This window comes from Dermochelys coriacea, chromosome 2, assembly GCF_009764565.3.
Source record: "Dermochelys coriacea isolate rDerCor1 chromosome 2, rDerCor1.pri.v4, whole genome shotgun sequence".
NCBI classification, from domain to species: Eukaryota; Metazoa; Chordata; order Testudines; family Dermochelyidae; genus Dermochelys; species Dermochelys coriacea.
Genome location: NC_050069.1, coordinates 28,168,566 through 28,195,310, shown reverse-complemented (window position 1 = coordinate 28,195,310; position 26,745 = coordinate 28,168,566). Strand labels below are relative to the sequence as shown.

Here is a 26,745-nt window from a genome sequence, read left to right as displayed (position 1 = left end):
AATGTATATGAGTTTGTACAGAATTTGCTCCTGAAAACAGCATACCAGGACACACTCATGCACAGCAATTCTTAACCAGACCAATGAACTAAGTACCACTTTCACATTTTAAGCCCTGGTTTTGGAATAACTGAGCTAAATGCGAATAAATCCTACAAAACCAAATTTAGATCAGTGTCTCTAAACACAAGAGAATGTTAAAATCCAGTTAAATGAAAGTTTTCATTAACTGATGTCAACAAGCAACATAAAATTAGTGATTTTATGGTAGCTCACCTAATGAGCAAGATGAACTTGAAAAGGGGTCAGTTAAAAAATGTATTCTGCTCATCATTCACATCCACAAAAATGCAGGAGCTTTAATCGTTATTATTTACTCTTTAAATGCTAATAACAAATATCAGAATCAGAAGGCAGATTCCTCTTGAAAGTGGACTATGCTACTAACACAAGTGTGATCACTGTACTTATTTATGTCTCCAGGATAGATTCTAAACACATTTGTAAGAGACTCCTTTGTGAAAACTGACAAAGCTACTAGTGGAAGCCATAATGATCAGGAGGGATGTCAGCTACATTTATATCTCCACAAACTGATCAAGCCCTCTTGCTCTTAACTCCACAGCTCCCCACCTAATCCGTATATTAATGACATTTAAGAGTGGAGAATAGAATAGAAGAGATTATTAATAATAGAACTACTGGTTCCTACTGGATTGAATCCTAGTTACGACAGCACTGACTTAATCCCCAATCACACTGCATACCTTTAATGTGAGAAACAGGTCTGCTCCCAGCCTCTGATTAGTCTGTAGGATGGTCACACAACAGAATGTTTCGTCTGGATGCATTAGATAACAATCAGTGAACACTTTCAACAGCTTCTTATTAACCAATGAAGCTTGCCTCCTCAGTCAGAGCTGTGTTTAGTGGTAATATCCACACGGGAAATAAAAATCTAAACAGACTAAAGCTGGACAAGTTCCCCACAAGTTTGCAGAGCTACAGAACTGTCATAAATATAAAGGGAAGGGTAAACACCTTTAAAATCCCTCCTGGCCAGAGGAAAAACCTTTTCACCTGTTAAAGGGCTAAGAAGCTAGGATAACCTCATTAGCACCTGACCACAATGACCAATGAGGATACAAGATACTTTCAAAGCTGGAGGGGGGGAAAACAAAGGTTCTCTCTGTCTGTGTGATGCTTTTGCAAGGAACAGAACAGGAATGGAGTCTTAGAACTTAGTAACTAATCTAGTTAGATATGCGTTAGATTCTGTTTTGTTTAAATGTCTGATAAAATAGCTGTGCTGAATGGAATGGATATTCCTGTTTTTGTGTCTTAAGGTTTTGCCTAGAGGGATTCTCTATGTTTTGAATCTAATTACCCTGTAAGGTATTTACCATCCTGATTTTAAGAGCTGATTCTTTTACTTTTTCTTCTATGAAAATTCTTCTTTTAAGAACCTGATTGCTTTTTCATTGTTCTTAAGATCCAAGGTTTGGGTCTGTGTTCACCTATGCAAAATGGTGAGGACTTTTATCAAACCTTCCCCAGGAAAGGGGGTGTAGGGTTTGGGGAGGATTTGGGGGGGGAAGACGTTTCCAAGAGGGCTCTTTCCCGGTTATATATCTGTCAGATGCTTGGTGGTGGCAGCAATAAAGTCCGAGGGAAAAAGGAAAATAGTTTGTACCTTGGGGAAGTTTTAACCTAAGCTGGTAAAAATAAGCTTAGGAGGTTTTCATGCAGGTCCCCACATCTGTACCCTAGAGTTCAGAGTGGGGAAGGAATGTTGACAAATACAAAATGGCTACCAAGACTAGTGGAGATTAGCAAAATTAGAGGAGAAATTAATGAAATGGAAATCAGCAAAACTGAGCACTCCATTTATCCCCTGGGAAGATATCACTCTGATAACCGCATAAAGCTGATAAGGCACTTTGCTGTTTTGCCAGACATGTGCTAACAAATGTTTTCTAAAATCCATATTGTATTAACCTCCCAGAAACTGCTCAACAGAATGTACCCAATCCTATAAAACTAGATGTATCTCAATGAACTAAAGAAAAAGGGGGGGGGAGGGACAAAGCATGTAAAAATTGCCTCCCCAAATTACATGTCATCTCTAAAGAAGCCAAAGACATCTTCCTCTTCATTAAATATTCTAGACAAGTCAAAGCCTACACAGCAGTAAGACCACAAGGTTCTATGGTCTGAATTATGTACATCCTTACTTCACAAAATCACTGTTTTATACAAGAAATAATAAAGGAGCTTGTATACCTGGACTTGAAGCCATATGTGCACCTGTATTTTGGGGATGAAAGTAGGATAACAAAAACATATTTCTAGAAGGTTGCACAGAGGCAGGTGTTGCTCGTGTGATATGTTTCAAAAGAGATTTGATCTTTTTCCCCCCCACAAACCCTTGCAAACAGACCTGGTCATTATCAGTCTAAGAACTGATACTGGATTTTTCTCTATTCTCTTTCCTTTTTCTATGGTGTGTGTTGGGGGGGAAGGGATGTTTGTTTTTTGTTTATTGTTTTTTTTCTAAATAGGCCTTATATACACAGAGTTCAAGAGTCAGTAGCAATCCCCACTGGTGAAACCTTCATATAGCACAAAACCTGACTAATCACCATGAGACAGATTAAATATGTGAGGCTGTGCTAATACCTACCCTCTAGCTTCTGTACCCATCTTCCTTGCCTAAAACATCATAAATCCCTAACTACCTCCATCCTAACAACAACAGAACAGTTTGTTAAGTGCAGTTGCATCAATAAATCAGCCCTTAATCCCATTCCACTAGCATTTCAAATTAATTTTGATTACAGAGGGGTTTGTTGTTTTTTCCTCAGACCATATCAGAATTTTAAGCAGATTGTTTTGATGAACTACTACTATTCATATGCAGTTCCTCTTTCTTAGAATGTAGGAGTCTTTGACTGACAACCAATTTCTAATAAAACGGCATTCAAGCTCTAACTAATACAATTCCATTCTCTTGTATTAGACTTCAACATTTTCCCAAGCCCTTGTGAAACAGACATGGTAGCAACACAAATGTGTGGGTGCAAAGGGGAATTTCAGATGTCCTTTTAGAATGTTTATGAATGTAGCAAAGCTGTTCAGAATTGTGAAGCATGAAAATATTAATCAGTTACATATCTTCTGACATGTTCTGCATCAACATCTGGTGTATGTGTAAGTGATGAAGTATAGTATTTGGCACAGAGGCTTATTTAATCTTCTCTTCCCAATTTGGGCAGAGAAAATCAGCACTCTTTAAAAAGTTAAGTTTCCAGATCCAATTGTTCCTTTAAAATCAGCAGCATTGTATAGGCTGTCTGTTCTATTTTCAAACATGTTTCTGGTCTGAGAGAAGACTGATCTCAACTGATTATCTACATGCTGTTTCCTAATGTTTTTTCTTTCCTGCAGTATCTTACTACCAGGGCTTAGTAGACAAGTATAGTCTAGGTTCAGCTGTTTTAGTTCTAGTTCTATCAGTTCAAACTGAGATAGCTCACACATCTGTTTTATTTCTGAAAATACTCCATAGGAAAAGTGTCCAGCTCACTCTAATCAAGCATAAACTTTCCTATAAATAACCAAAGACCTAATGAAATAATTGTTTGGGGAAAATGAAAGTGTGTTTAGAAACTCAAATTCCTCTGTGCTGTATGCCTTAGCTGTCCCTGTGTGAACGTATTCCTGACAGCATGGATCAGTTGCTCTAAGATGCTGCCCCAAAGTCAGCAAACTGAAACTATAGCAGAAAATCCAGGTATTAACATCATATTACGTGCTAATTATAAACCACCATTTCACATTGACATTATTCACTTCTATCCTCTTTCATCTAAATCACGTATTTGCTTTCTAATCACAGTTTGACAGGAGAGAGCATCTGACACAAGACAGTGAAGTGATCTTTTAATAAGACAGCAGTTCAAAGACTGTAGCTTTTATGCATAATAATAATCTTGATTTGATTTGCCGCTCCACAAAAAGATTTTGTAGAATTTCACCAAGTGAGAGGAAAAAAGTTAAGTAGCTTAAAAAGCTACAAGTGCTTGAGTAGTGGTGCTGTTTCTAAGTATTCCTTAAGGTGAGAGGTTTGCCATCTTGACCTCCTATCTGAATTATCTCCTTGTAACAACAGTAGTCTCTGCAGGTATTACTAAATATTTCTACTACTGCACTTCTCTCTCTTTCTCTCTCTCTCTTTTTTAATGTTTCTTGGAATTCTGTCTGGTAATTAGTACCAGGTCAGTGCATCACGTCTGATGTAAACATGCTCCTGAAATTGGGTTGACATTTGAACTCATTTTACTTGTGATCTCTGTTCCTAACTGATCCAAATGATTTTTATTCCAAAGTGAATTTGTAGGTCGAAGAGTATACAGGCCTTCTAGTGCTCATCACAGATCATTCATAAAGGGGATTAAAATATTTTTTTAAATCAGTAAAATGTAGATTTTAAGATTATCGGTTTTTACACGAAGAAAATGTTAACATTAATATCTCTGTCTAGGTTCAAATAACTAACATAGTGGACAACATGAGACAATCTTTTCAATCCATTCTTTATGGTAAGAATGTACAATTTTTATCCTTCATATTAGACAATGCAGTAGCATCAATGCTAAAAATTAGATCAAAAAATTATTAGCTGAGGCAACAGCCCAACCTTTATATGCATATTAATTTGGACTGCAGTGTGAATATTATTATTGACTGTTACTTTTACAGCCCAGTCTTAGTTTCCCATTGTGCAGAACTATAACTCAGTTGCTCTAGCACTAGATCACTTTAGTGTCCCACTTTCTGTTCTCTAAGACTGCAAGATCAATAAGCAAAGGTTTGACTCCCAACAGCCACAGACCTGTAGTTCCTTTTAATTTGCAGCTACATTCTAGTGTCCATCTGGTTATTTTAAACAGTTATTTTCTTTTTTCTTTTCTCTCTCTGCTACAGAGAAGCTTTCAGACATGATTACTCTAAGTTGCCTGTTTGCCAACTAAAATCTTTTACTATTCATTATCACAAAGACTAAACTATATACAAGAAAGCCTATGACTGGAAAGCCAGTTACTACTTAACCATATTTAAAGTGAATCTCCAAAAATACTGACTTAATATATCCTGTCCCCTCATCGGCATAACAATTTTGTTAATTTATAGCAACCAATGGGTAAATAAAATGTTAAATACAATAAGCGTGAATGGATCTAAGCCGTCCTGTGATTTAAGCAGGCTACATGAGATACTTAAATTATGCTATTTTATGATAAGGAAGTAGGAGTTGCTTTATAATCACCCGGGGTGCCTATCCCATTCCCCATTTATTTCTTTGCAAGAAGCATATGTATGAGGAGGTGGCATAGGGATATGGAAAATACAAACCTGCACATCATAAGTCCCATTTAGTAAGACAGGTCTTTGGGAATTGATGTCCTGCAGCACTCCTGAAAGCACAGTGCGGTTGACTTTCTGGAAGTCTTTGGAGTGGCTGAACTGCACCATGTTGTGGAGAGCCAAAATTTTAGTGTCAAGCTCCACATCCTGCCTGGTACGGTTGTGCAGTCCTAGGTGGTACTTGCGGAAGTGTTTGATGAGATCTGTGGGGTCATTCCCATAGTAACCATAACCACAGATGTTGCATTTGAAGTCCTGAAGCTCTGGAGACAGAGGCGCTGTATCTGGGTTATCATTTGCTGACAAATCTGCTTTTGATTTGTTCGGCCTTAAACCCCCATCTGAAGGCACTTGTGGGTTTTTTGAGGCCACTGGGACCGGACTTGAGCCTTGGCCATCAGTTTGACTGCTTTGCACTTGCACGGTTTCATCTGTAGCTTTTGGCGATGTCTGGTGCTCTTTGTCTGTCTCCACTGGATCTCCTGATGGGGTGAAGACCACACCTTGGGTGTCATCTGCATCTGATCTTAGAGGAGACTTCAAGGGCTCACAGATTCCCCCAACAGCTGGAGATGAGAAAGCCAGCATATTTCTGTCTGTCACCTCATCATGAGGAAAGGACGGAACATTTCCTCCCTTATTGCGGCTTTCATAATTGAAGCCAGCCTTTTCACTCAACACTGAGCTTTTTAAGTCTTTTTTAATGCTGGAAGATGGCTCTTGTATATGCAGGCAAAGATCCTCCTTGTTGTTTAGCTCTGCAGAATCACTCTGATCAGTGTTTTCTTGCATCTGATCTGCAGAAAATTCTTTTTTCCTTCCAGACTCTTCGTTTTCAGTACTTGTAGACTCAAGGGTCTGTACCTCACCTTCACTAGCAATGTTTCTTAGAGGGGGATTCTTTTTCCGGACCATATCTGCCAAAAAAGAGAGACAAAAAAATTATGTAATTATTTGAAATATAGAGTAGATTGTAACCCTGGCATTTTTTCAGCATTCTAAAATATATAGATATATAAAACCTGAAGAAACAGTTTTTGTCAAACAGATTTTAGCTAGTTAGTCTATGTAGCAAAATGGAAACATACAAAAAAAATTGGCCACTTTTTGAGTGCACTCAATTACAAAAATTCCTTTAAAATCTGTGAAAATCTAACTTCCATCAGAGTAAGTGAATTAAAGGTTTCATTACCTTTTCCGAAAATAATGGTCAGTTAAAGCCAGCAGGAATTTTAAAGAATGTGTTCCTGAAAATCATTTTAGTATACGGAGGGGGGTGGAGCCTTTGTGGTCTAATGTGAATACATTTCACAACTAGACAAAGTATAGTTTAGCAGAAATATGCCTACCACACATAGCCAGGAGTACTTGAACAGCCTATTATAAAGGTATCAGATTTAGGTGAGCAAGTTACTTTGAGGTTTTAGGGAAGTTATCTTTCCTAAACAGATATCTGCTGCTTCTTAGCAAAAGCTTCCCCTTTGTACCCTTGTAAACTGCAACTTAGATTAAAGTGAAATACTAGACTCCAGTCCTGAAAACTATTACTCATGCAAGTAGTCTTATGTGCCACATAGGGAGAGCCAGATTTCAGTAGGACTACAAATGTGAGTAAAGTTTTACAAAACTGAATCCATAAATTTTACTTCACTGTTTTGCTTGATTACAGGTCTATCCGGGAAACACCTGGAGGTGAAGTAGGTCTAACCATCTGAATCTTTTTCTGTATATCTGTTGAATCTTAACTTCAGGCATTACCAGTACTGCCAAGTAGGAAGACATACCTCCCAGGTCTCTATATGGAAACTGTGATGATACAGAAAGTAAGAGGTTAACATTGATGACTTACTGCTAACTGAAAAGGGAATGGTCTGAAAGAACGGTGACTGTGATATATAAGTAGGGTGCCCAACGCAGATGCACTACATAGGCAATTGTGATTACCCTTGAGGAATTTTTTAAAGATGATACCTTCTTGCACAGTGCATTTATGGGCTCTGGATTAGGATGCTCATCAGCAGCTGCTTTGATCAATTTGTGTTCACACGCTGACTACGTGTAGAAGACAGATGTTCTACAGTATTTTCTATGGTCTTCTTTTTGCCAGTGCTGCACACAATGGTGGTTGTTTTCCCCCTGCAAAATGGTGTGTGGTCTAGTGGCAGCAGACTGCACTAACATACATGAGAGCCAAGCCGGAGACTCAAACCTGATCATCGGCTCCCAGACCAACAGTGACTGTAAGTGCTACATTACATCTTTCCGTGAGCAGAGGGCCCCCTGGCAATTTTGAGAGCAGTGCTGATGCTTTTCAAATGGTGCCATATCCAGACCTCCTAGAATGTAGGATGATCTTCTCAAAACAATACCTAGACAAGGGGGGCTGGGGCCAGAGGGTAAAATAAAGGAATCAGCATCTGTATTTCCTTCTATTTATATCTGCTCCACATGAAAGGGCAGTGTGTACTACATTGAGAAAAAAAGACAACTTCTCATGGAAAATGTTCCCCTTGTGCCTAGGGCTCTGTTGTCTTTACAGCTGAGCTGATTCACAGGCAGCATTGTCTGCAATGAGACTAAATTGACATGCAGTGCTAACTCATATTACACACATACGGACATTCCGTGTGGTCTTAATTGGTTTCTTAACACTCTAGTGCAATTCCTTATTTTAGTAAGCAAACATGCCTGTGAACCAAATGCCTTCTCCTCTTTCAACTAGATCACAACTGCCAATTCATACATGTGCTGAAAAAATAAATAAATAACACTGGAACAATTAAGTCAGTCACTAGTCAGGACTGTAACAACAGAAATACTTCTTGATACAGCGAGGGCAGGTTAAGCAATACAGCCCCAACCCCACAAAACATGTAAGCATGTGCCCAACTTGAAGCATCTGGGTACCATTGACTAATGGTATTACTGCTGTTCTATGGGACTTCTGACATGTTGATGGTTACATATGCTTACATGATTTGCAGGATCAGGGTCTATGCTAGGTGTCTTTCTAAATCCATGTTTCCTTGGCACCTGCTTACACAATCTAAACGATCTGTAAAATAATCATACTTCCACTGAAACCCATGGGCAAATTAAAAAGGAACATCAATTGCGTTAGGTAAGAAGAAGCCAGAGGTCTAATAAGAGAACATCATGATGTTTTCTTAGCTCAAAATTAAGCAGGGCTGAATTTCTGTTTTTTAATGTTTTTGCAACTGGTTCTTTGGGTAGATAAGGAGAGTTTGGGGCCTTGTAATATTCATGTAATTAGAGGGAGACAAAATGAAAGACATTCTAAAAGAATCCCCACCCACGCAAGAACACCAAGAAAATTGGGGCTACATGCAGCCTTACTAGATAGGACTCCAGATATAGATGTCCTGTGTTCAATCTCAACTTCCATGTCTGTGGGGCCATATGCATATGTAGGCAACACTGATTACTTCTGCTTAAGGGAGTTTTCCATGCTGTGTTTTATAGTCAATAAAAATATGAAAATTTTCATATAAATAGAGATTGTTCTCAAGCTCTATGCAAGATTATTTTTTAAATATTCTGTGATTTACTTGGTTGGTATTTATTCTAGAGAACCCTTAGAAAAGAAATACTTTTCTTGTTACTGGAATTCCATCACTGTAATTTTTCAGAAAGACATATTATGTAAATAAAAGCACATTTGCAGTACTTTTAAATCAAGGAAACCATCCACTAGCAAGTCTTAAGTTAGATACAGGAAGAATAGAGCCACTCAAATTATTATCTCTAAGACAAATAACAGATTGCACAATGTTTTATTGTGTGCCAAGAACTTTTTCAGTTAACATTTTCACTTGAAAAAATGGATCACATACTTGTAAAATCATACCCAGCATTGACTTCATAAGGCATGTGGCTTTAGAATGCTTTTTACAATTATTAATTCTATTAGTCAACTAGCAGGAGGGCTAATGCAATTGTCTTAGAAGATGCACGGAAGACACAGAAGACATTTTGAGAGCTGATCTGTACATCTGCAAAACAAAACAAAACAAAGGTTTTCCTTCCTAAATTATGCATTCACAATGTTACTTTTACTTAAAAACATTATTATGCCTATTTTATATTCACATGCAATCGTCACTGGGCACTATACCAAGAATGGCAGCAAGCTATTCTGTACTTCAGTCAAGCCTGAGAAGTGCTACATCTCTCTCTCTCTCTCTCACGCACACACACGCACACAGAGATTGTGCTATCACATTAAATTGTCTCAGATGTCAGTTTCACCCAAGAATGTAAAACAGATGTTGAAATCTAGCTGGAGATGTTGTTTAGCAAAAAACGCTTTAAATGTTTTTTTTATAAATTAACATATATTCCACATTGCTGGGAACTGTATGGCTTTAAAGGGACTGGTAATTAGATACCAGCTCAGTGGTTCAAACCCAGCCCATGCTGGCAGTGACTGAAAGTCATCATCTATTGGTTGAATACTGTCCCACAATAAAATGAATCTAAGTAGTATTAATTTAGTTGCTAGTGGGCAAGTGTCCAAATGACAAAAACATAGTCACAATGACAGAAAAGTTTGTTCACAGTCTCAGCAAAGAGACTAAGTGCTAAATGTGCATAGAGATTGAACTACCTGCTCATCACTGGAGGTGAAGATTTAAAGCCTGATCTGAAGCCCTCTGAAATCAAGGAAACTGCCTTCAACAGGCTTTGGATCAGGCCTTTGAGTAAGGTAGTGTGCAGAACTGGGTTTTGGGGTTCTACAAGCCTGTGGCCCTTCATTATCCTATTTTCATGGGGGAGGGGAGGAGTGAGGTAGCCTTGAAAATATAAATTAATGTAAAGTGATCAAATGGGTTCAAAGTTGGTCACTGATTTTTTCCTGAAGATGATGAGTTGTCTATCTAGGTACTTATATGTCCCCGTATCCATCACAATAGCATCTGAGGCCCTCACAAGTGCTTTTATTTTTAAACCGCAGTAATAGTTATTCATGCCTCCCCTGCAAGGGGGAAAGAAAGAAATTGTTTTTCAGACTGAACTAAAAACGTTAACGCTGACTCTGGAGGTATGCACTGTCCGTTACCTGGGCCATAATTGTTTTGTGGAAAATCTGTACTCGAGCAACTTTCACCAGCTAGAGATTTTACCAGTTAATTTAAGAATTTAGAGATCAGGATATTGCAGATACAAGTCATCTTAGTTCAGCTGACAGACTCATGGTTACATTGCCCCAGAACAATGTATTGTTCCCCTTTCCGCCTAAAACCTGTTTCCTGTTAAGCTGAATATGATTATGTCAGTGTGGGTAAATTCACAGATGTATAGATTCCAAGGGAAGGGACCATTGTGATCATCTAGTCTGACTTTTTGTATAACACTGGCCCTAGAACTTCCCCAACATAATCCCAAGAGCAATCCAATCTTGATTTAAAAATTGCCAGTGATGGAGAATCCACCACAACCCTTAGTAAATTGTTCCAATGGTTAATTACCCTCACTGTTAAACATTTACACCTCATTTCCAGTCTGAAGTTGTCAAACTTCAACTTCAAGCCACTGCATTATGTTATACCTTTCTTTCTCTGCTAGATTGAAGAGCACATTATCAAGTATTTGTTCCTGATAAATGCGACTGCACAGTATTTAACAGGGCAGCTGTATGTCAGGGTAAAAAGCACTCAAAGCAGACAGTAGGCTCTCCATGTAAGATTTAGCTTGAGTCTACCTCTGATATACACATTTTAGTTATGTGATTATTATAAAGGCACTAAACTTCAGGCCAGATTTTATTCGTGTGCTCTTTATATTACAATAACAGATTTGGAAAGATGTGTGAAATTTGTAATATACCAATGACTAGTATGGTATTTGGGGCACAGGTAGATAAGTAGAAGGCAAGTTGATGGGACCTATGAACACTATGGCTTTAGCTATGCCAGGACATCCTAGAAATTCAAAATATATTGACCTTTAACAGCATGCAGTAGGATCTCTGTGTCAAGGAACAGTGGAAATTATGTTATTCACCAATGTGTCAGACACACATATATAAATTATGCACATACACACATACACACACACAGAGCTAAAACAACAGACATGTTGCCAAAACAATGCAGCAAAAGTCAGTAAACTCTCAATGTCTCAGCTTAATATATGCCTAATAGTTACCTACCTCACATAAGTATTGCCAGGCTTAATTAAATAATGGACGTAAAGCTCTCTGTGAGCCTCTACTAAAAGCTGCTATATAGCACAAAGTATTATTTCAAAAATCATTACAACCACAAAAAAAGACCTGTGGAGTTCCAGCCTACACTGTCTGATGGGCTTGGAAATGCGCTATTATTAAAAGGAGACTGTCAGACTAATTTTCAAAACATTTTGAACTTTTTTCCTCATAACAGTTCTGATAACACCTTGATAGCTAGAAAATGAATTTTATCTTTGGAATAGCATACATTCACACTGGTTTGGATTGTTGGGTTGGATAAGAGAGCAGGGGTTTTGGAACTGGTTTGGCATTCTCTTGTAAAGCAAGGAAGAATGACATGTATTTTGATATCTTCCGACACTCCACCTCACCATGAAACATGATCATCTACTCTACCAGGATGCTCACATTCACCACTGCAGTGGCACTGGAAAATGTTGCTGAGGTTTTCTTTTTCTCTCCCTCATCTCCAAGGGGGTGGGGGGAGATTATTCCACACAAAGATACTACAAACACTGTAGGCTGGGTTTTATTCAAACAAACAAACAACAAAAACACAACAACTTAGACGTCTTGTTAAAGGTGTTTGTTCTGCCCAACTATATAAAGTCCGAAATGGGCTGAAGCCTTCCTACCTAACAGGCCATTTCTCTCCCTCTTCCTCCTGCTGTAGTTATGATCAATAAGTACTCCCAGGCTGGAAATCCCTAGTCAAAGGAAAAACAGTTTCCAGTAGGGTGCCCCCCATGAGGACCCCTCAACCTTAGAATTTACTTTCCACCCAGTCCATATTCAACAGCCCAAACTGGCAACAATTATGATCAGAAGGTCAACAAAGAGCACCTAGAGAGCATCTATCTTTTATATTTTTGAATCCTAATAAGCATAAAAACTCCTCTCCTTCAGCAGATACTTTGAGTCAAATTCTGCCCTGACATAGGCCCTGTGCCACCCCAATGATTTCTATGGAATTGCACAAGTGTAAATCAGGGCAGCATTTGTCCCATGTTTACATTAAGTGAAGGTTACACTAGTATAAATAGCATGTGGGAAATCTCAGGTATTGTCTAAAGCCCCAGGATCTTTGCAATTTCCTTAATGCATACTGCCGCTTTAGTTCTCCTTTAGACTCTCTCACTTAACAGTTGGAAGGGAATTGTTTATAGAATGCAAGTCCCCTCCTCCTTGGGCTTCTCTTCTCTTAAAAGGCTGCAGGGGTGCTGAAGCAGCTCTTCAGTGAAATGCTACCTACACCGACAGGAGGGCTTTTCCTATGGGTGTAGGCAACCCACTTCCCCAAGAGGCTGTAGCTATGTCAACGAGAAAAGCCCTCCCGTTAACACAGCGCTGTCTACAGTGGGAGTTAGGTCAATAAAACTGCGTCACTCAGGGGTGTGGATTTTCCACACCCCTGAGCAACGTAGTTCTACCAACGTAAGATGCTAACGTAGACCAAGCCTTTGCCTATCATGCCCAGTGAAAGGCAGCAATATACTATGTTTCCTAGAAAGCTTTGCTCTCTTGCTCTCACAGAGACTGATTAGGAACAATTAACACCTCGTCTTAACGCTTCACTACTGAGAGGAAAGAGGAGTTCCAGACCTCTTTACACCTGGAATTCAAGCATCAGGCTCTGAACAGAAGGATAGCAGAATAGACTTATTCACAAACAACCCACTGATTCTCAAGAGCACTTCCTTCCCTTTTGTATCAGTGCCCCAAAACATGAAAGAAGGAAGAAAGGCAAGGCAAGACAAGTCATGGCTCTAGCAAAGTGGCCCCAAAGCTGACTTTTAATATATTAGGGCCTGATCCTACAAACCTGAAATAACATGACCAGTCCTTTGTGTGTGTAACTGCTTTGAATAAATTACAGCTCCTCACATGAGTAAAGATCTGCAGGATCAAAAAATTATTTTGTAAAAACTTTTCTGTTCAATGGTCTAAAGAGACTTGCTGTCTTGATACTCTATATTCTGTATGCACCACTTAAATTGTGATTGCATAAATGAGTTAGAAAATTCAAGGCTGCCGATAAATATATTGCTTATAGTTCTTAATGGCAGAAGAGCTACTAAACCACCAAGCTGGACTTCCCTCCCTTTTTCAGGCGCCCAGTACAAACACTGATCATCAAATTCATTTCTTTACTAAACGTTTCAAACTTTGTTTAAAAAAAGAAAAAAGTTACATGCTATGCTGTCTTGTTCATTCCCATTTAAATTTGCTCTCCCTGCATTGATCAGTCACGATTCTTGAAAGGTATGTCTTTGACATCTTAAATCCTGTTGAGGTAGTAAGTGCTATCAAATAAATCTCCTATTAATTCGCATCATATTAATCGAAAACAATGTTTTCTATTAGCATATGCTTCAGAGCACAGCGCACATTAATAGTCCTCTAGCCACTGCACAAAATCTAAGTTTTTCTATGGGATAAAATAGATGCTATTTAGCTTGCTGATTTCAGAGAATTTAGGAGTGCAGTTTGAAAACATTTTGCTTAAGTCTTTGATCCAAAGCTTGCTCATTACACTTAAAATTTACGATCAGCATGATCCTACATTCAATTTCAGGTAAAATTCCACTGAAGTCAAAAGGAAATTTGCCAATCAGGGATGTACAATTGGACCTTTTGTTATCTCCCAGCTAAATGTACAGTAACAAAACTATTACTTTTGTAATAAAAAATCTGCCTTACTGTCCTGTATATATTTTGTTTTTAACAATTTTAAGTATTTTTTTAACAAGAACTGTTAATTTATCGAGGATGGATATGCCTGAAAAACAGACAGGTTAGCCCTTTCCTTTAGTTCAGCTTTGCACTCTTTTCCAACCATGGATCTTCAAGTGCTTCACAAACACTAATCAATTAAGCCTCACATAACTCTATAAGGTGGACAAAGTAGTATTATTTCCATTCTACAGATGGGTTAACTGATCGCCAGAGAAGAGAAGTGACTTGGCCCAGTGTCATGCAGCAGGTCAGCAGCAGAGCTAGGAACAGAACCCAGCTCTCCAGAGTCCCAGGCCCATTTCACTCTCCTGTCCGTATTTCAGCACAGAGAGTTTCAAGCCAGCACTGGGCAAAAGGCCAACCTCTTGTAATTTAATAAGGTTCAGAAAGAGCACCTCATGGAAAAATCTAAATGCTTCAATTTATCATGACAGTTATGGGATGAACTGGCATTTTATTTGGATGTAAATTAGTCTCCAAAACAGAATAAAAAGGCCATGCTTTCTGAGAATATTGTACCTCTGCTTCTCTGCTCTCAATTTGTCTAACACCAGCTCTGTGTATTAAAGGTGTTTTAAGTTTTATGTGTTGATGTTGCTTTGTGTGCTCCCCAGTCTGTTATTTTACTGCAGAGTAAATCCAAAATGATTGTTCACAGTAGTGAAACAACTGCCTTTGTAACAGGACTTAGCTCCACCATGGCAGGCACAGCCCAGCCATCCACACTGAATTCACTGGTTATTTTATTAATTTAGCAAAAATTATATATTTTATAGAAACATAGGAATTACCTGACTGGATGAGACCAGAGTTTCTTCTAGTCCAGTATCTTACCTCCAACAGTATCCAATGACAGATGCTTCAGAGTAAGGTGCAAGAAACCCTGCAGTGGACAGTTATGAAATAAACTGCCCATAAGAAAAATTTCCTCCTATCAACCAGTAGTTAGACGGTGGCTTATTTTCTGAAGCATGAGAATTATATACCTTACATAACTTTTTTTATGTTTTAGTATTTGCTATTATAATTCTGGATATTCTTGACATTCATATAAACCTCTAATACCTTTTTCAGTTCTATTATGATCTGACTTCAGTAGTATCTTGTGGTAATATGTTCCACAGTCTAATTATGTATTGTGTGAAAAAGCATTTATTTTATCAACTTTGAATAGCCACCTGTAAATTTAACAGAATTTTTCCTTGTTCTTGCATAGGATGAATAGAAGATTCGAATATACAATCTCTATATGATTCACTGTTTTACATCTTTTTATCATGTTCCTCTCTTGGGTAACCTATCACTATCTTTTCAAATCTCTCTTCATACAAAAGTTTTTCCAGGTCCCTAATCATTCTCCTGGCCTGTCTCTGAACCCCCTCTAATTCTGTAATATCCCATATCCTCAAAAGAGTAATTAGATACACAAAATCATAACATAACTGTAAAATTCCCAAATGACAACGTTAAGATAGTTCAAAAACAGTGTCACATATGAATATAGAAAGAAAGACAGATTCAGGAATTAATTGCACATGTCATTTTGAAAAATGTGTTACCCAAAATATTCAGAGATGAGTACAATATATATTTGTACATTACTGTGCATATAATAATGTAACAAATCTACAAATATTGATGGGCCAAGGGAACAGCAGTAGAATATTAGTAGTCGTAACTCAGATTATGGTATATTGCCATTATCGAAAACAATTACAGCTGAGGGCTTTTTTCTTTCAACTTTATATTGCTATTGACCTTAAATTCATTATTTTTCCCCTATTCTTCATCAGTTTAACATCATAAAAGATGAGATCCATGACACAGGCCAGGACAGAGCTATACAATGCTTTTAAGGCAAGGACGAGAAATTTAAATTTGATACATGAGCCAGTTGTGCAATTCGAATAGGGGAGTCCCATGGCAGGATTGAACAGCGAAGAAGATATTTGCTGATCCATTTTGGATATATTAAAAGGGAGCAATATGAAGATCAGGCAGGGTAGAAGACAGGAGGTTTAAAGTAAGCGAGGCAGAGATAATGGGGACATAGACAAGTATTTTTCCCATAGGGATTAAAAGGAAGAAAGGAGATTTTGCTATGGTTTAAGGAATGGCCAGCAAGGTCCAGTGAGAGCATGTATGTGTGAGAGGAAAATGAGGACTCAAAGATATCACCAAGACTGCACATAAACAGGGAGGAAGGCATTGTCAACAGCAATAGAGTTAAGAGGAAACACACATGGTTCAGGAGATAAGATCTCAATTTTGGCTATATTAAGTCTGAGCTGGTGGCAGGCCATCCAAGATGAAATGAAACAAACAATAACTTCACTCATTTTTTTAATCAAGATTACAGAACGTGTGTCAGTCTAAGTGGAAGTCTTGTTCTTTTCAGCCAGGGAATAAGCCCACTTTTCTTGCTAACCCAAAACTCCCTTTAAAGACAATGGGTGTTTGGGATTTGCAAGTGACGCAGAACTGGACTCTTGAGAGATTTGGCAGAGGTACTGCACACTGCAATGCAGAGACACAGGGTAGGACCTAGTTCCCAGGCTGTCAGAAATCAGGTATGGATGGGAGTGACTCGTTTGTTCTTTTGGCTTGTGGAACACTATGGACTGATGGCAAAAGTCCCACAGGCTTCAAAGGGACCAGGATTAAGGCCCATGGCTGCTCCCTGTGCATGTGCCACCTGCTAGTCACAAAAAACAAGCATCAGATGAAATTGCTCACTCAGACAAAACCAAAAGACTGTCTCCAAAATCTGATGAGTTTGAGAATCCAAGAGAGAAAACCGGGAAACAAAAAATTAAAGCAGCAAAGAAACTCAAAAATAAATTGGAGGAAGCTTTTAGATAGGGATGGATGAATTGGCACAGATAAAATAAGATCACACCCAAACTTTTACCCCAAACCCAAACTGAAACAAAACCTTCTGTGGGGAAAGGAAGTAAGGGAAGAACGGGATGAGTATTGGCTGAGATTTCATAAAAGTTCAGCTAAATTCAGTTTGAAGACGGGAGTGGAAGAAAGAAACAAAAAGGGTATCAAGGGTGGGATTCCTGACAGACCAAAAGTGGAGAGAGAGAAGGAGACAAAGGGGAGAAAGCTTATGATCAAATAAATTTGTTAGTCTCTAAGGTGCCACAAGTACTCCTTTTTTTTTTAAAGGAGATACTGTTCACTTCTGTATCTTTCCTATATCCAGCCTGAACCAGAAGCAGAAATGGCAAAATGCCACGGGAAAGGATATTCTCATGGTATTTTTCCAGCAGAAGCACCAAAAAGCTCACAAAACCACCCCTTCTTACAAGATTGCTGACCTGGGCTTGCAGACACAAAATGTATGGATAGGACAAGTGAGGGCAATGGGAGTTAAACCCACTTACATTAGAGCTGACTTTGGTAGCTTGTTTAGGGGGCTTATGCAAACTGAGCTGCACCTTCAAAGCTTCTGATATTCCCCTACTGTGTAGTTTTAGTCTTGCCTGAGCATGCTCAAGAGAACTCACATTCAGAGAATGCGGGGAAGGGGAGACAGAAGATTAGTTTTTCTATCTGTTCTTTTAAAACAACAAAAATGCAAATCTATAGGCTGAGTAATGTTGGTAAGCATGAGTAGCTAATGCTGTTCCAGGCTTTCCATACGCTAATACTAACTGGAGATATTATTAAATCTAAAAGTTATTTTGATGCTTTGATCAGCAAATTGAATATTTATATATATATAAATAATGGATCTACATACACAAAGTTTACAAAACTATTAAGTTCCCCTATTCCAATTATTTTCCCCACATGCTGGGAGTTAACATATATCCCATAGCCATACATTCCCATCACAGACTGTTTTATTTCATAATAGATTTAAGAATTTAGATTTTTTTAAATGGGATAAGTTTGGCAATCGATATAAAGATTTTCTATCCATTTGGAATGAATCGTCTATTAACTCTGATCTTGGTATGGCAATGACTGATACGATTTTCAGCTCTATTTGATCTGGGTGTCAAGTAAGGAGGGAGGCCTGTTCAGCATTATATTATACCATTTTATATTTTATGTCCCTTGTGAAAATGTACTCTACATTAATACAAATAAGTCAGATTCTGCTTTTACAGTGGGCACAAATGACCCAACTCTCCCTTGTAACTGGGGGACAACAGCAGCAGAACCACAACAAAAAATTGGCTTGTGTGTTCCCTACATAAAACAGCAGTTATGCCTAATCAAGAAAGCTTGGCCATTTGTCAGAAATTAGAGAGCTGACATTGGAACCCAATATTAGTTTTAGCCAAGATACTGGTGAGCTACTTTGCATTTGGGATCAGCATTATCGACTGGAAAAGAATTTCCATTGTAGCACATATCACAATGCACCCATACTAACGCGAAAAAACCAGAGCACTTTCTTAGAGAAACACAGCAGTCAAAGGGAATAGAAATGTGTTCGCTGTTAGGTGGTTTCTCCTTAATCAGTTAAATCAGTAACATACTTTTGGGGGAAGAAGGAGGGGGCATACAGCCATGGTAATTTTTGGTTATGAAGATGCTTCACGACAGAGAAGAATTTTTGAGAAGGTGAAGAAGTGGGTGCCCTCCTCAGGGTTAAATAGAGTGTGTGTTTTCAATACAGTATATAATTTCTGTAGCACCGTTTTGGTTCTTCTGGGGAAGCAAAGCAAACACAGACTCTTAAAAAACTCTGCTCTAAACATGTAATATGGTTATTACAGTGGCTTCAAGCAGTGTGCTCTTGTGTCCTTCCAATGGCAAGTGATGCCAACTTCAGCTTACTGATTGCTGGAAGAATATATAGAGTGGGGGGGAAAAAGTGTTTCTGAATCAGTTTCAGCCCAACTCCCACATGAACTTTCCATGGGAAAAATCTCATAATACTGGAGTAAGTGATTTTATGAATCTAGCTTTTAGCTCTTGATAGAAGATTTCTGGCTCCTGGCTTTAATTCTTTATTGCATAAAGGGGTATAGTGCCAAAAGTCCTCACATTACCCGCTACAATACAGAACTTTAATTTAAACTCTGGTAATCTGCCAAGATCATAAAACAGATACAAAGAAGTTTTAAAAATTGATTTAAAATTATTGATTTCTCTGGGAGCTAAATATGTTATTTCCACAAATGTAAAGACAACACAGGTTGCAAAATCCACACCGCAATATATATACACACACATAACATTACCACCACTGGTGCTTACTGACTCGGGTTGAGGTTAAGTGGAAACTGTAGTCCAATGAGCACAGAGAGACCAAAATTGGATATAATTATGTCCACTGGAGGACACTTTTTCAGTCCAAGGAGACTAGCTATAACTATAGTCCATCAACAGAAGTTCTATGTACTTCATTTTGTGAGTGTGTGTGTGTGTAAAATCATTTTCTTTAAATGGTTGAGCAGAACAAACACCACCTTTCACCCCTCCTTATGCCCTAACTCTCACAAAAAACCTCTTCACACACAGCAATCCTTACCACTCCGTTCCATTCTCCCTCCTTAGAGTTGTTTTCTTGCCTCCTCCCCAGCTAGTTCAGTACCTCTCCAGATTGAACAAATATACAGCAATGATATAAAGGTGATCCAATTGCACTGGGATGTATCTCACAAATACAGCAAGTCACTTACTAACGCAATTTCTAGGTTCACTGGCCCCTTCAGTCTCAGAAAATCCTGAACATTATTTGCATAGGCTACAACAGCACCTCCTTTGAAGTAGTGTTGCAACTCTTGCAAAGGAATTTGGGATGTACCCCAAGATCCAGGCTACAAATTAACTCAGTCTATTAGGTGGAGAAGCTGAGTTCAGCATAGATGCCACAAGATAGCGGCTGAGCCACAAAAACTGCCAAATGCAATTCGGTTGAGTGAGGCTCTGTCATATCATCCTGATCAGATAGGTGCCAGCCATTCAATAATCTTTTGTTGTTTGCACTCTGCCCACTAATCCATCTCTGATGGGACTACTTCTAAGTTTTCCAAATCTCTGAGCACTTTCAAACAGCTACCATTTTTTTAAGAACTGGCAGAAAAAAAGGTCTCATCCCCACAACAATGTGCAGGTAAAGGACGGGCAATAATTAGTCCTTTAATACTTACAGCTGATAAACCATGCAGCCTGAATATGTGATCTTTATACCATTAGAAATTAAAAGAGAGAGTCCAACTTCTAGAATTGTTTGGTTAACTGACAGAGGACCTTAAATCTGTGATATTTTATCTATAGAAACTTTATTTCATAATAGTTACAATACTTTTTTGTGATTAGTTTTAGCTATAATTTTCTTCTCCCTCCTTACCTGGTACAGCTGGATTCATGCATTCATTACAAGCAAAGAGAGATGAAAACTGGACTAACTGAATTTAAATATTATGCACAGAGAGAATATATAATAGTGTAGCACAAAGGGATTGGGAACTACCACCATCACTCATCTGTAGCTTCCCCATTTGTGAATAATATGAACAGCCTAAATTCATGCTGATAAAATCTTAATGCCATAAGACAACTGTGTGTAAGTGTGTAAGACACGAAAGTGTAAGTGCATACATAAATTTATCACATAGAGAGATTAAATATACATACACTCTGTAGTCACAAAAGTGCAGTCTGCATGAGTGCTGTATATGATATTCTGGTCTCCTGCACAACCACGCCTGTGAGAATCTACTGCACACACCAAAAGAAGGGTGGAGATTTTTTCCCCCCAAAAGACTTCTCTCTCTATCATACATGAATCACACAATCCCCAGGCAGGCTTTAATATACTAGACAAAAAAAAAGGAGCCCCTATGGTTCTAAAAGCTATAGTATTATGTTTGGATTTCTATTAACCTGTCTTTGAATGACTGTAGCTCTGGCATCTTCCCTGAACCTTATCCAATGAAGTTCAAGAGATTTGAACAGTTCAACATCTGTGGCCAGGAAGCTTGCTATTAAGATTCACGCTAGATGCATGCTGATGCACGTATGCATAGCCATGTATTGTTCCCACTGTGCCTGCTAACAAGGTGGTATTCTTGCTTCAGTAATGCCAATCAAATACAGGGTTAGATGGTTAGCCTGCAGAACACTTGAGGTGCTATCTCCACTGCAGGAAGTTCTCTTCTTTGTGACAGATCTGCCATGTTGGCAGTCTGCTTATACTTACATCTGATCTTGTGTGTAGGATTATCTGAATAGCAGAGAAGACAACAGAAGATTTGCAGGGACTTGAAGCTCAATTATAGCAGAAATACTGCAGTGATTTCCTGGGAAACCTATTAAAAACCACATGGTGTGACAACAGAAAAAACATATGCACAGCAATAGGCCGACTGACAGTGTGCGAGAGTAAGCCCATGGCAGGCAATGAAATCAAGATCTACCAAAACCCAAAAATGGGTAGTGTGTTTGCCCAAAGTTTCATAATTCTCAGCTCATACTCTGTTTGGAGTTTGATACCCCTCCCAAGAAGTATATGCGAGGCGGGGAAAGCACTGCACACGTTGATTTTGCACATTACATACAGCACAGGAAAGGATAACAAAAGACAGATCCCTTTCATTTTAACCACAGACTTGTCAGGGTAAGGGTTTGCGTGAGGTCTAGAATTTTTATTTGTGTTTCAAGTACACGTGTTTAATTGTACTTTTAGGGCTTCACGGCTAACATGTGTAATCCTCTTTACAAGCAAACAGCTGTTAATCAGCCTTTGAAAGTCTTCCCAGGGCCATATTCCCATTCTATCATGTTTTTACAGTGCCATATTCATGCTCACGTCAGACCCTGAACTGGTCAAAAAGAAGTCATGTCTCCTTCTCCTGGGGCCGGTGAGCGAACACTATAATGCAATCTCAAAAAGTGAAGAAGTGTCATTAATTTAGGAATCAGGATTAGACAAATGGTCAACATACTGTGCAAGCTCATACAGCAAAACTGTACTGAATAACTATGAAGTCCGGATTAACAGAACCCACAAGAAAGCACTACACAGGGGTTTCCTTACACCTTCGCTGCACTGCTTCCTGTAACTATAAATATTCAAGGGTTAACAAAAGTGAGAAAGTAATGAAAACACTCAGAAAGAAAACCAGTTTTAAGACATTAGTCAACAATGCTGTACAGGGCTTCAGTGTGTGCTGTGTGCACAGCTCTACAGTCACATCCCAGCAATGCAGAGTTCCAGAAGTTTGGTCTCTACATTTCAGTTTGCAATCGGTGCAGGAGCTCCAGTGCTGGGTGCAACACATTATTTGTGTCTTGCCTAGGCTTCCTGAGAGCATTCTGAGTTTTCCTGAAATAAAGGGCACACTTCTCTCTGGTTTGGTCTGGCATTGCTTTTTTTTTTTTTTTTGCTTTTTATCATTTCATTTTTATGCTTTCATAAAATATAATTTAATTACAAAAATAAGGACGGGCCAGTGGTTATGGCACTAGTCGAAGACTCTGGAAACCTGCATTCCACCACACACCCTGTTACACCACAGACTTCCTGGGTGACTTTGAGCTTCTTTTAGCCTCTCTGTGCCTCAAATGCCTATCTTAAAATGGGGATAATAGCACTGCCCTACCTCACCGAATCTAAGTTCAAGTCTAAATGCATTGAAAGATTGTGAGGTGCTCAGACACTCCAATAATGTGGGCGATATGCACCCCTAAAATAGAAAGATTTTTTTCTAAAAAGAGCTCCCACTCCGCGAATATATGGTTTGTGTAATATCCACTATGGCACATGATAAACCAAGGATTAACTCTCCCCTTATTCAGATTCCTACTTCTGTGAGGCCTACTAATATTAGTACACCACACATAGAAATAGTCTCACGCAGGTTTGCCAACTCTCACAATATTCGCAAAAAGAAAAGGAGTACTTGTGGCACCTTAGAGACTAACAAATTTATTTGAGCATCGTGAGCTACAGCTCACTTCATCGCGAAAGCTTATGCTCAAATAAATTTGTTAGTCTCTTAGGTGCTACAAGTCCTCCTTTTCTTTTTGCGAATACAGACTAACATGGCTGCTACTCTGAAAACTTTCACAATATTGTGTCATTTTCTTAGAGTCCAAGCTCCTGGAGTCAAATGATTATAGGAGAGTGACAACTTTCAGTTAAAAAAAAAAAGTCTCTAGCCTTCAGTGGCACAGGAAAGCTTGAAAACAAACACTGAAGATTCACAACCCAGAGGGAAAATAAAGACAACTCCAAAAATTATTTTTTAAGTCTCATGATTATTAAGATAAATTTCATGATTTTCTGAGTGGGGCTGACTCTAATTTTTGAATGGTTGGAGCCAGTAACACAGTTATGCTATATGTATCAAGAAAAGGAGTACTTGTGGCACCTTAGAGACTAACAAATTTATTTGAGCATAAGCTTTCGTGAGCTACAGCTCACTTCATCGGATGCGATGCTCAAATAAATTTGTTAGTCTCTAAGGTGCCACAAGTACTCCTTTTCTTTTTGCGAATACAGACTAACACGGCTGCTACTCTGAAACCTGCTATATGTATCAACTCTTCTCACCCCTAAAATGATCATACGTAGCATTTTATAGCACTAGGTGCACCCAAAGTGATGTACAGGCATTAACTAATTAACCCTCACAACTCTTATGAGAGGTAGGTTGGTAAGTGTTATTATCCCCATTTTACACATGAGGAAACTGAGGCAGGAAGGTGAACTAATTTAGCCAAGACTACCAGTCTAGGAGTAGAACAGCCCTGTGCTCCTAACTCCCAACCCAACTGCCATTCATAGACAAAACAAAAAACTCCCACTGCTTTGTAATACTCAGCCAGTTTTTTTGTTGTCGAATTGTGCGGCCTGTCTGTTTCAACTGTAAGCTCTTGAGGGAAGAGGCCTTGTCTTCCTCTGTGTTTTGCAAAGCACTAATTACGTTTTGATGTCCTATAAATAATAACAATGTTTAATATAAACCATATTGGAAGCTTTGCCATCTATATTTTACATGCCTTCCCCACTACCACTCCCAAACAAAAACTTTTCTGAAAGTCACATCATGGACTAGAATCTTAATTTGATACAGCTACATTTGGTGCATCTAACAAAACGGATACATGAACCAGTTTGAGCAGAGTGGCACACTGCACAGAATTTCCGCAACCGTTCGAAACAGACCAAACACATATATTTTCCTCCAGTGTGTACAACCCTGCCATTCTTTTGTAGTAATACATACGCAAAATGTTTTTGCTTAAGTGTAAGTGGCAATAATTTTTTCTATTTTTTTTTCTGAGTTACTTTTTGCATCTCCGGTCAAGCAACTAGCCTCAAGAGACCAATCTTTCCACTAAGGTGAAGGAAATATAATCACATATAATTTTTTTTTAATCTGTAACATTACAGGTATCACATTGAAAGCTTGTGTTAAGAACAAGATCCACAAATTTAGACTTGCCAGCTTTTCTCACTAGTGTGAGTAAGTTGCATCACACTCAGCACAGCTCTTGCAAATCTCTATTTTTTATAAAGGCAAGTTAGTACTGGACTGCTAGTTCTTTACTGTTCTACTTATGAACAGAAAATATAAAGCACACAGCACTGCAAGCTTCCTCTCATTGCCCTGCCAATGCACCTCAACTAGAGCTAGCTCAACAATGGGAAAAATGTGATGATTTTTTAAAACATGAAAATATTTGAATAAATTATTTAACTGACATTATCTGACCTCAGTCATGACTTGGACAGACCATGTCTAGAGACAGTAAGTTTAGTTTCCTATCCACTTCACACCGGCCACTAAACAGATACCAAGTGACTTCTGGTCACTAACAAACAAATCTGGTGTTCAGCCAAAGGCAATGGCCTGATCCAAAGTCCAGTGAAGTCAATGGAAGCCTTTTTGTTGATTTCAATGGGCTCTGAATCAGGCCCTTGGAGATTAAAAAACTGTGAAATCCCGGCCCCATTAAAGTCAATGGGAGTTTTACCACTGACTTCAATGGAGCCAGGATCCTACTTGCCTCTCAATACCAAGGTTACGCTCTGCCCCACGCCATCCTGTGTCTGGACTTAGCTGGCCGAGACCTGACAGACTATCTCATGAAGATGCTGAGAGAAAGAGGCTACCGCTTCACCACAACAGCTGAAAGGGAAATTGTATGTGACATAAAGGAAAAGCTGTGCTACGTTGCACTGGATTTCGAACAGGAGATGGCCACTGCTGCTTCATCTTCCTCCCTAGAGAAAAGCTACAAACTGCCTGATGGTCAGGTGATCACCATTGGCAATGAGAGGTTCAGGTGTCCAGAGGCCCTCTTCCAGCCATCCTTCCTGGGTATGGAATCCTGTGGCATTCATGAGACCACTTTCAACTGTATCATGAAGTGCGATGTAGATATTCGAAAGGACCTGTATGCCAACACAGTACTGTCTGGGAGTACCACAATGTACCCTGGAATTGCTGACAGAATGCAAAAGGAAATCACAGCTCTGGCACCCAGTACAATGAAAATTAAGATTATTGCTCCACCTGAACGTAAATACTCTGTCTGGATTGGTGGTTCCATCCTGGCGTCCCTCTCTACCTTCCAGCAGATGTGGATCAGCAAGCAGGAATATGATGAGTCTGGCCCATCCACTGTCCACCATAAATGCTTCTAAATAGACTGCTAGTAGATGCACAGCATTTGCTGCATGAATTTTCACTAATATATGTTTGCCTGGGCAAATTTATACACTTCATGCTAGCCTCACAAAACTGGAATTATGTCTTCCTTCAAAAGAAACTTGCCCTTGGAAAGTCTGTATCTGAGACAAAGATCGGTGCTGGATTGAGCTGTCACTGATTTGACCCTGTATTCAAGTTAACGGTCCCTTGGTGTACATTTTAGCATAATACCCTGTACATATCTGATCTAAACCTTGGTACAGGTGCCATCACTCCTGTGACAAAATGCTAGGGTTAACTTGTATTTGTGGAAGAGAATCTGCCTGTGACACTGTAGTTCTGGTAGCTGGCTAATATTGATTAGTGGCACCTAATTTAAACTCTGCAGGGCTTGAGACTGATTTGTACAGGGTATTTGAGGTCAGACTTCCAATACACAAAGCGCTAAGTATACCAGATTTTGGTATAGCGGCTGGTAGGAGTTCATCAAAGAACTTACTCCTGTTGCTGCCGTTCTAGCAAGGCTGGAAAACATTACATCCAAGCCTTATGAACCAGTTTTCATTTTCTTTCCCCTCCTGTATCCCAGCAGAACATCCTTGGGGCAAAAGTTACTCAACTTGAGTTGCTGCAACTTTGCATTTACACATGTAAATTTTACACCAAGTTTAATTTATGTAAGATTTTTGTATGTTGCCTTAATGTTCTCACATGACAGTAGAAAACCAAAATTTGTAA

General features: G+C 38.9%; 2 protein-coding genes across 6 annotated transcripts in view; one reads left to right on the top strand and one right to left on the bottom strand.

Moving 5' to 3' along the window:
• TRPS1 (transcriptional repressor GATA binding 1) overlaps positions 1-26,745 on the bottom strand; it is a 263,286-nt gene that overhangs the window by 208,340 nt on the left and 28,201 nt on the right. For 2 of the 3 annotated variants that reach the window (XM_038389249.2, XM_038389250.2), the window contains exons 2-3: positions 9,282-9,440; positions 5,416-6,344 (exon numbers count right to left, since the gene is read on the bottom strand). In XM_038389249.2, the coding sequence (XP_038245177.1) occupies positions 5,416-6,344; positions 9,282-9,318 (966 nt within the window). In that variant the 5' untranslated portion in view covers positions 9,319-9,440. The remainder of the gene's footprint in view (positions 1-5,415; positions 6,345-9,281; positions 9,441-26,745) is intronic. The other variant, XM_038389253.2, reaches the window with a different exon arrangement.
• LOC119850755 (actin, muscle) lies at positions 1,773-26,745 on the top strand. Of its 3 annotated transcripts, XM_043507413.1 has the most exons (5): positions 2,504-2,507; positions 9,728-9,735; positions 11,109-11,114; positions 19,127-19,135; positions 25,483-26,745. In XM_043507413.1, coding segments are annotated over exons 3-5 (528 nt in total). In that variant the 5' UTR covers positions 2,504-2,507; positions 9,728-9,735; positions 11,109-11,113; the 3' UTR covers positions 26,001-26,745. The 3 variants fall into 3 exon arrangements, with proteins under 3 accessions (XP_043363346.1, XP_043363348.1, XP_043363347.1); XM_043507411.1 differs by lacking the exons at positions 2,504-2,507; positions 9,728-9,735; positions 11,109-11,114 and adding an exon at positions 1,773-1,778 and having other exon boundaries at positions 19,124-19,135; positions 25,432-26,745; XM_043507412.1 differs by lacking the exons at positions 2,504-2,507; positions 9,728-9,735; positions 11,109-11,114 and adding an exon at positions 15,323-15,326 and having other exon boundaries at positions 25,432-26,745.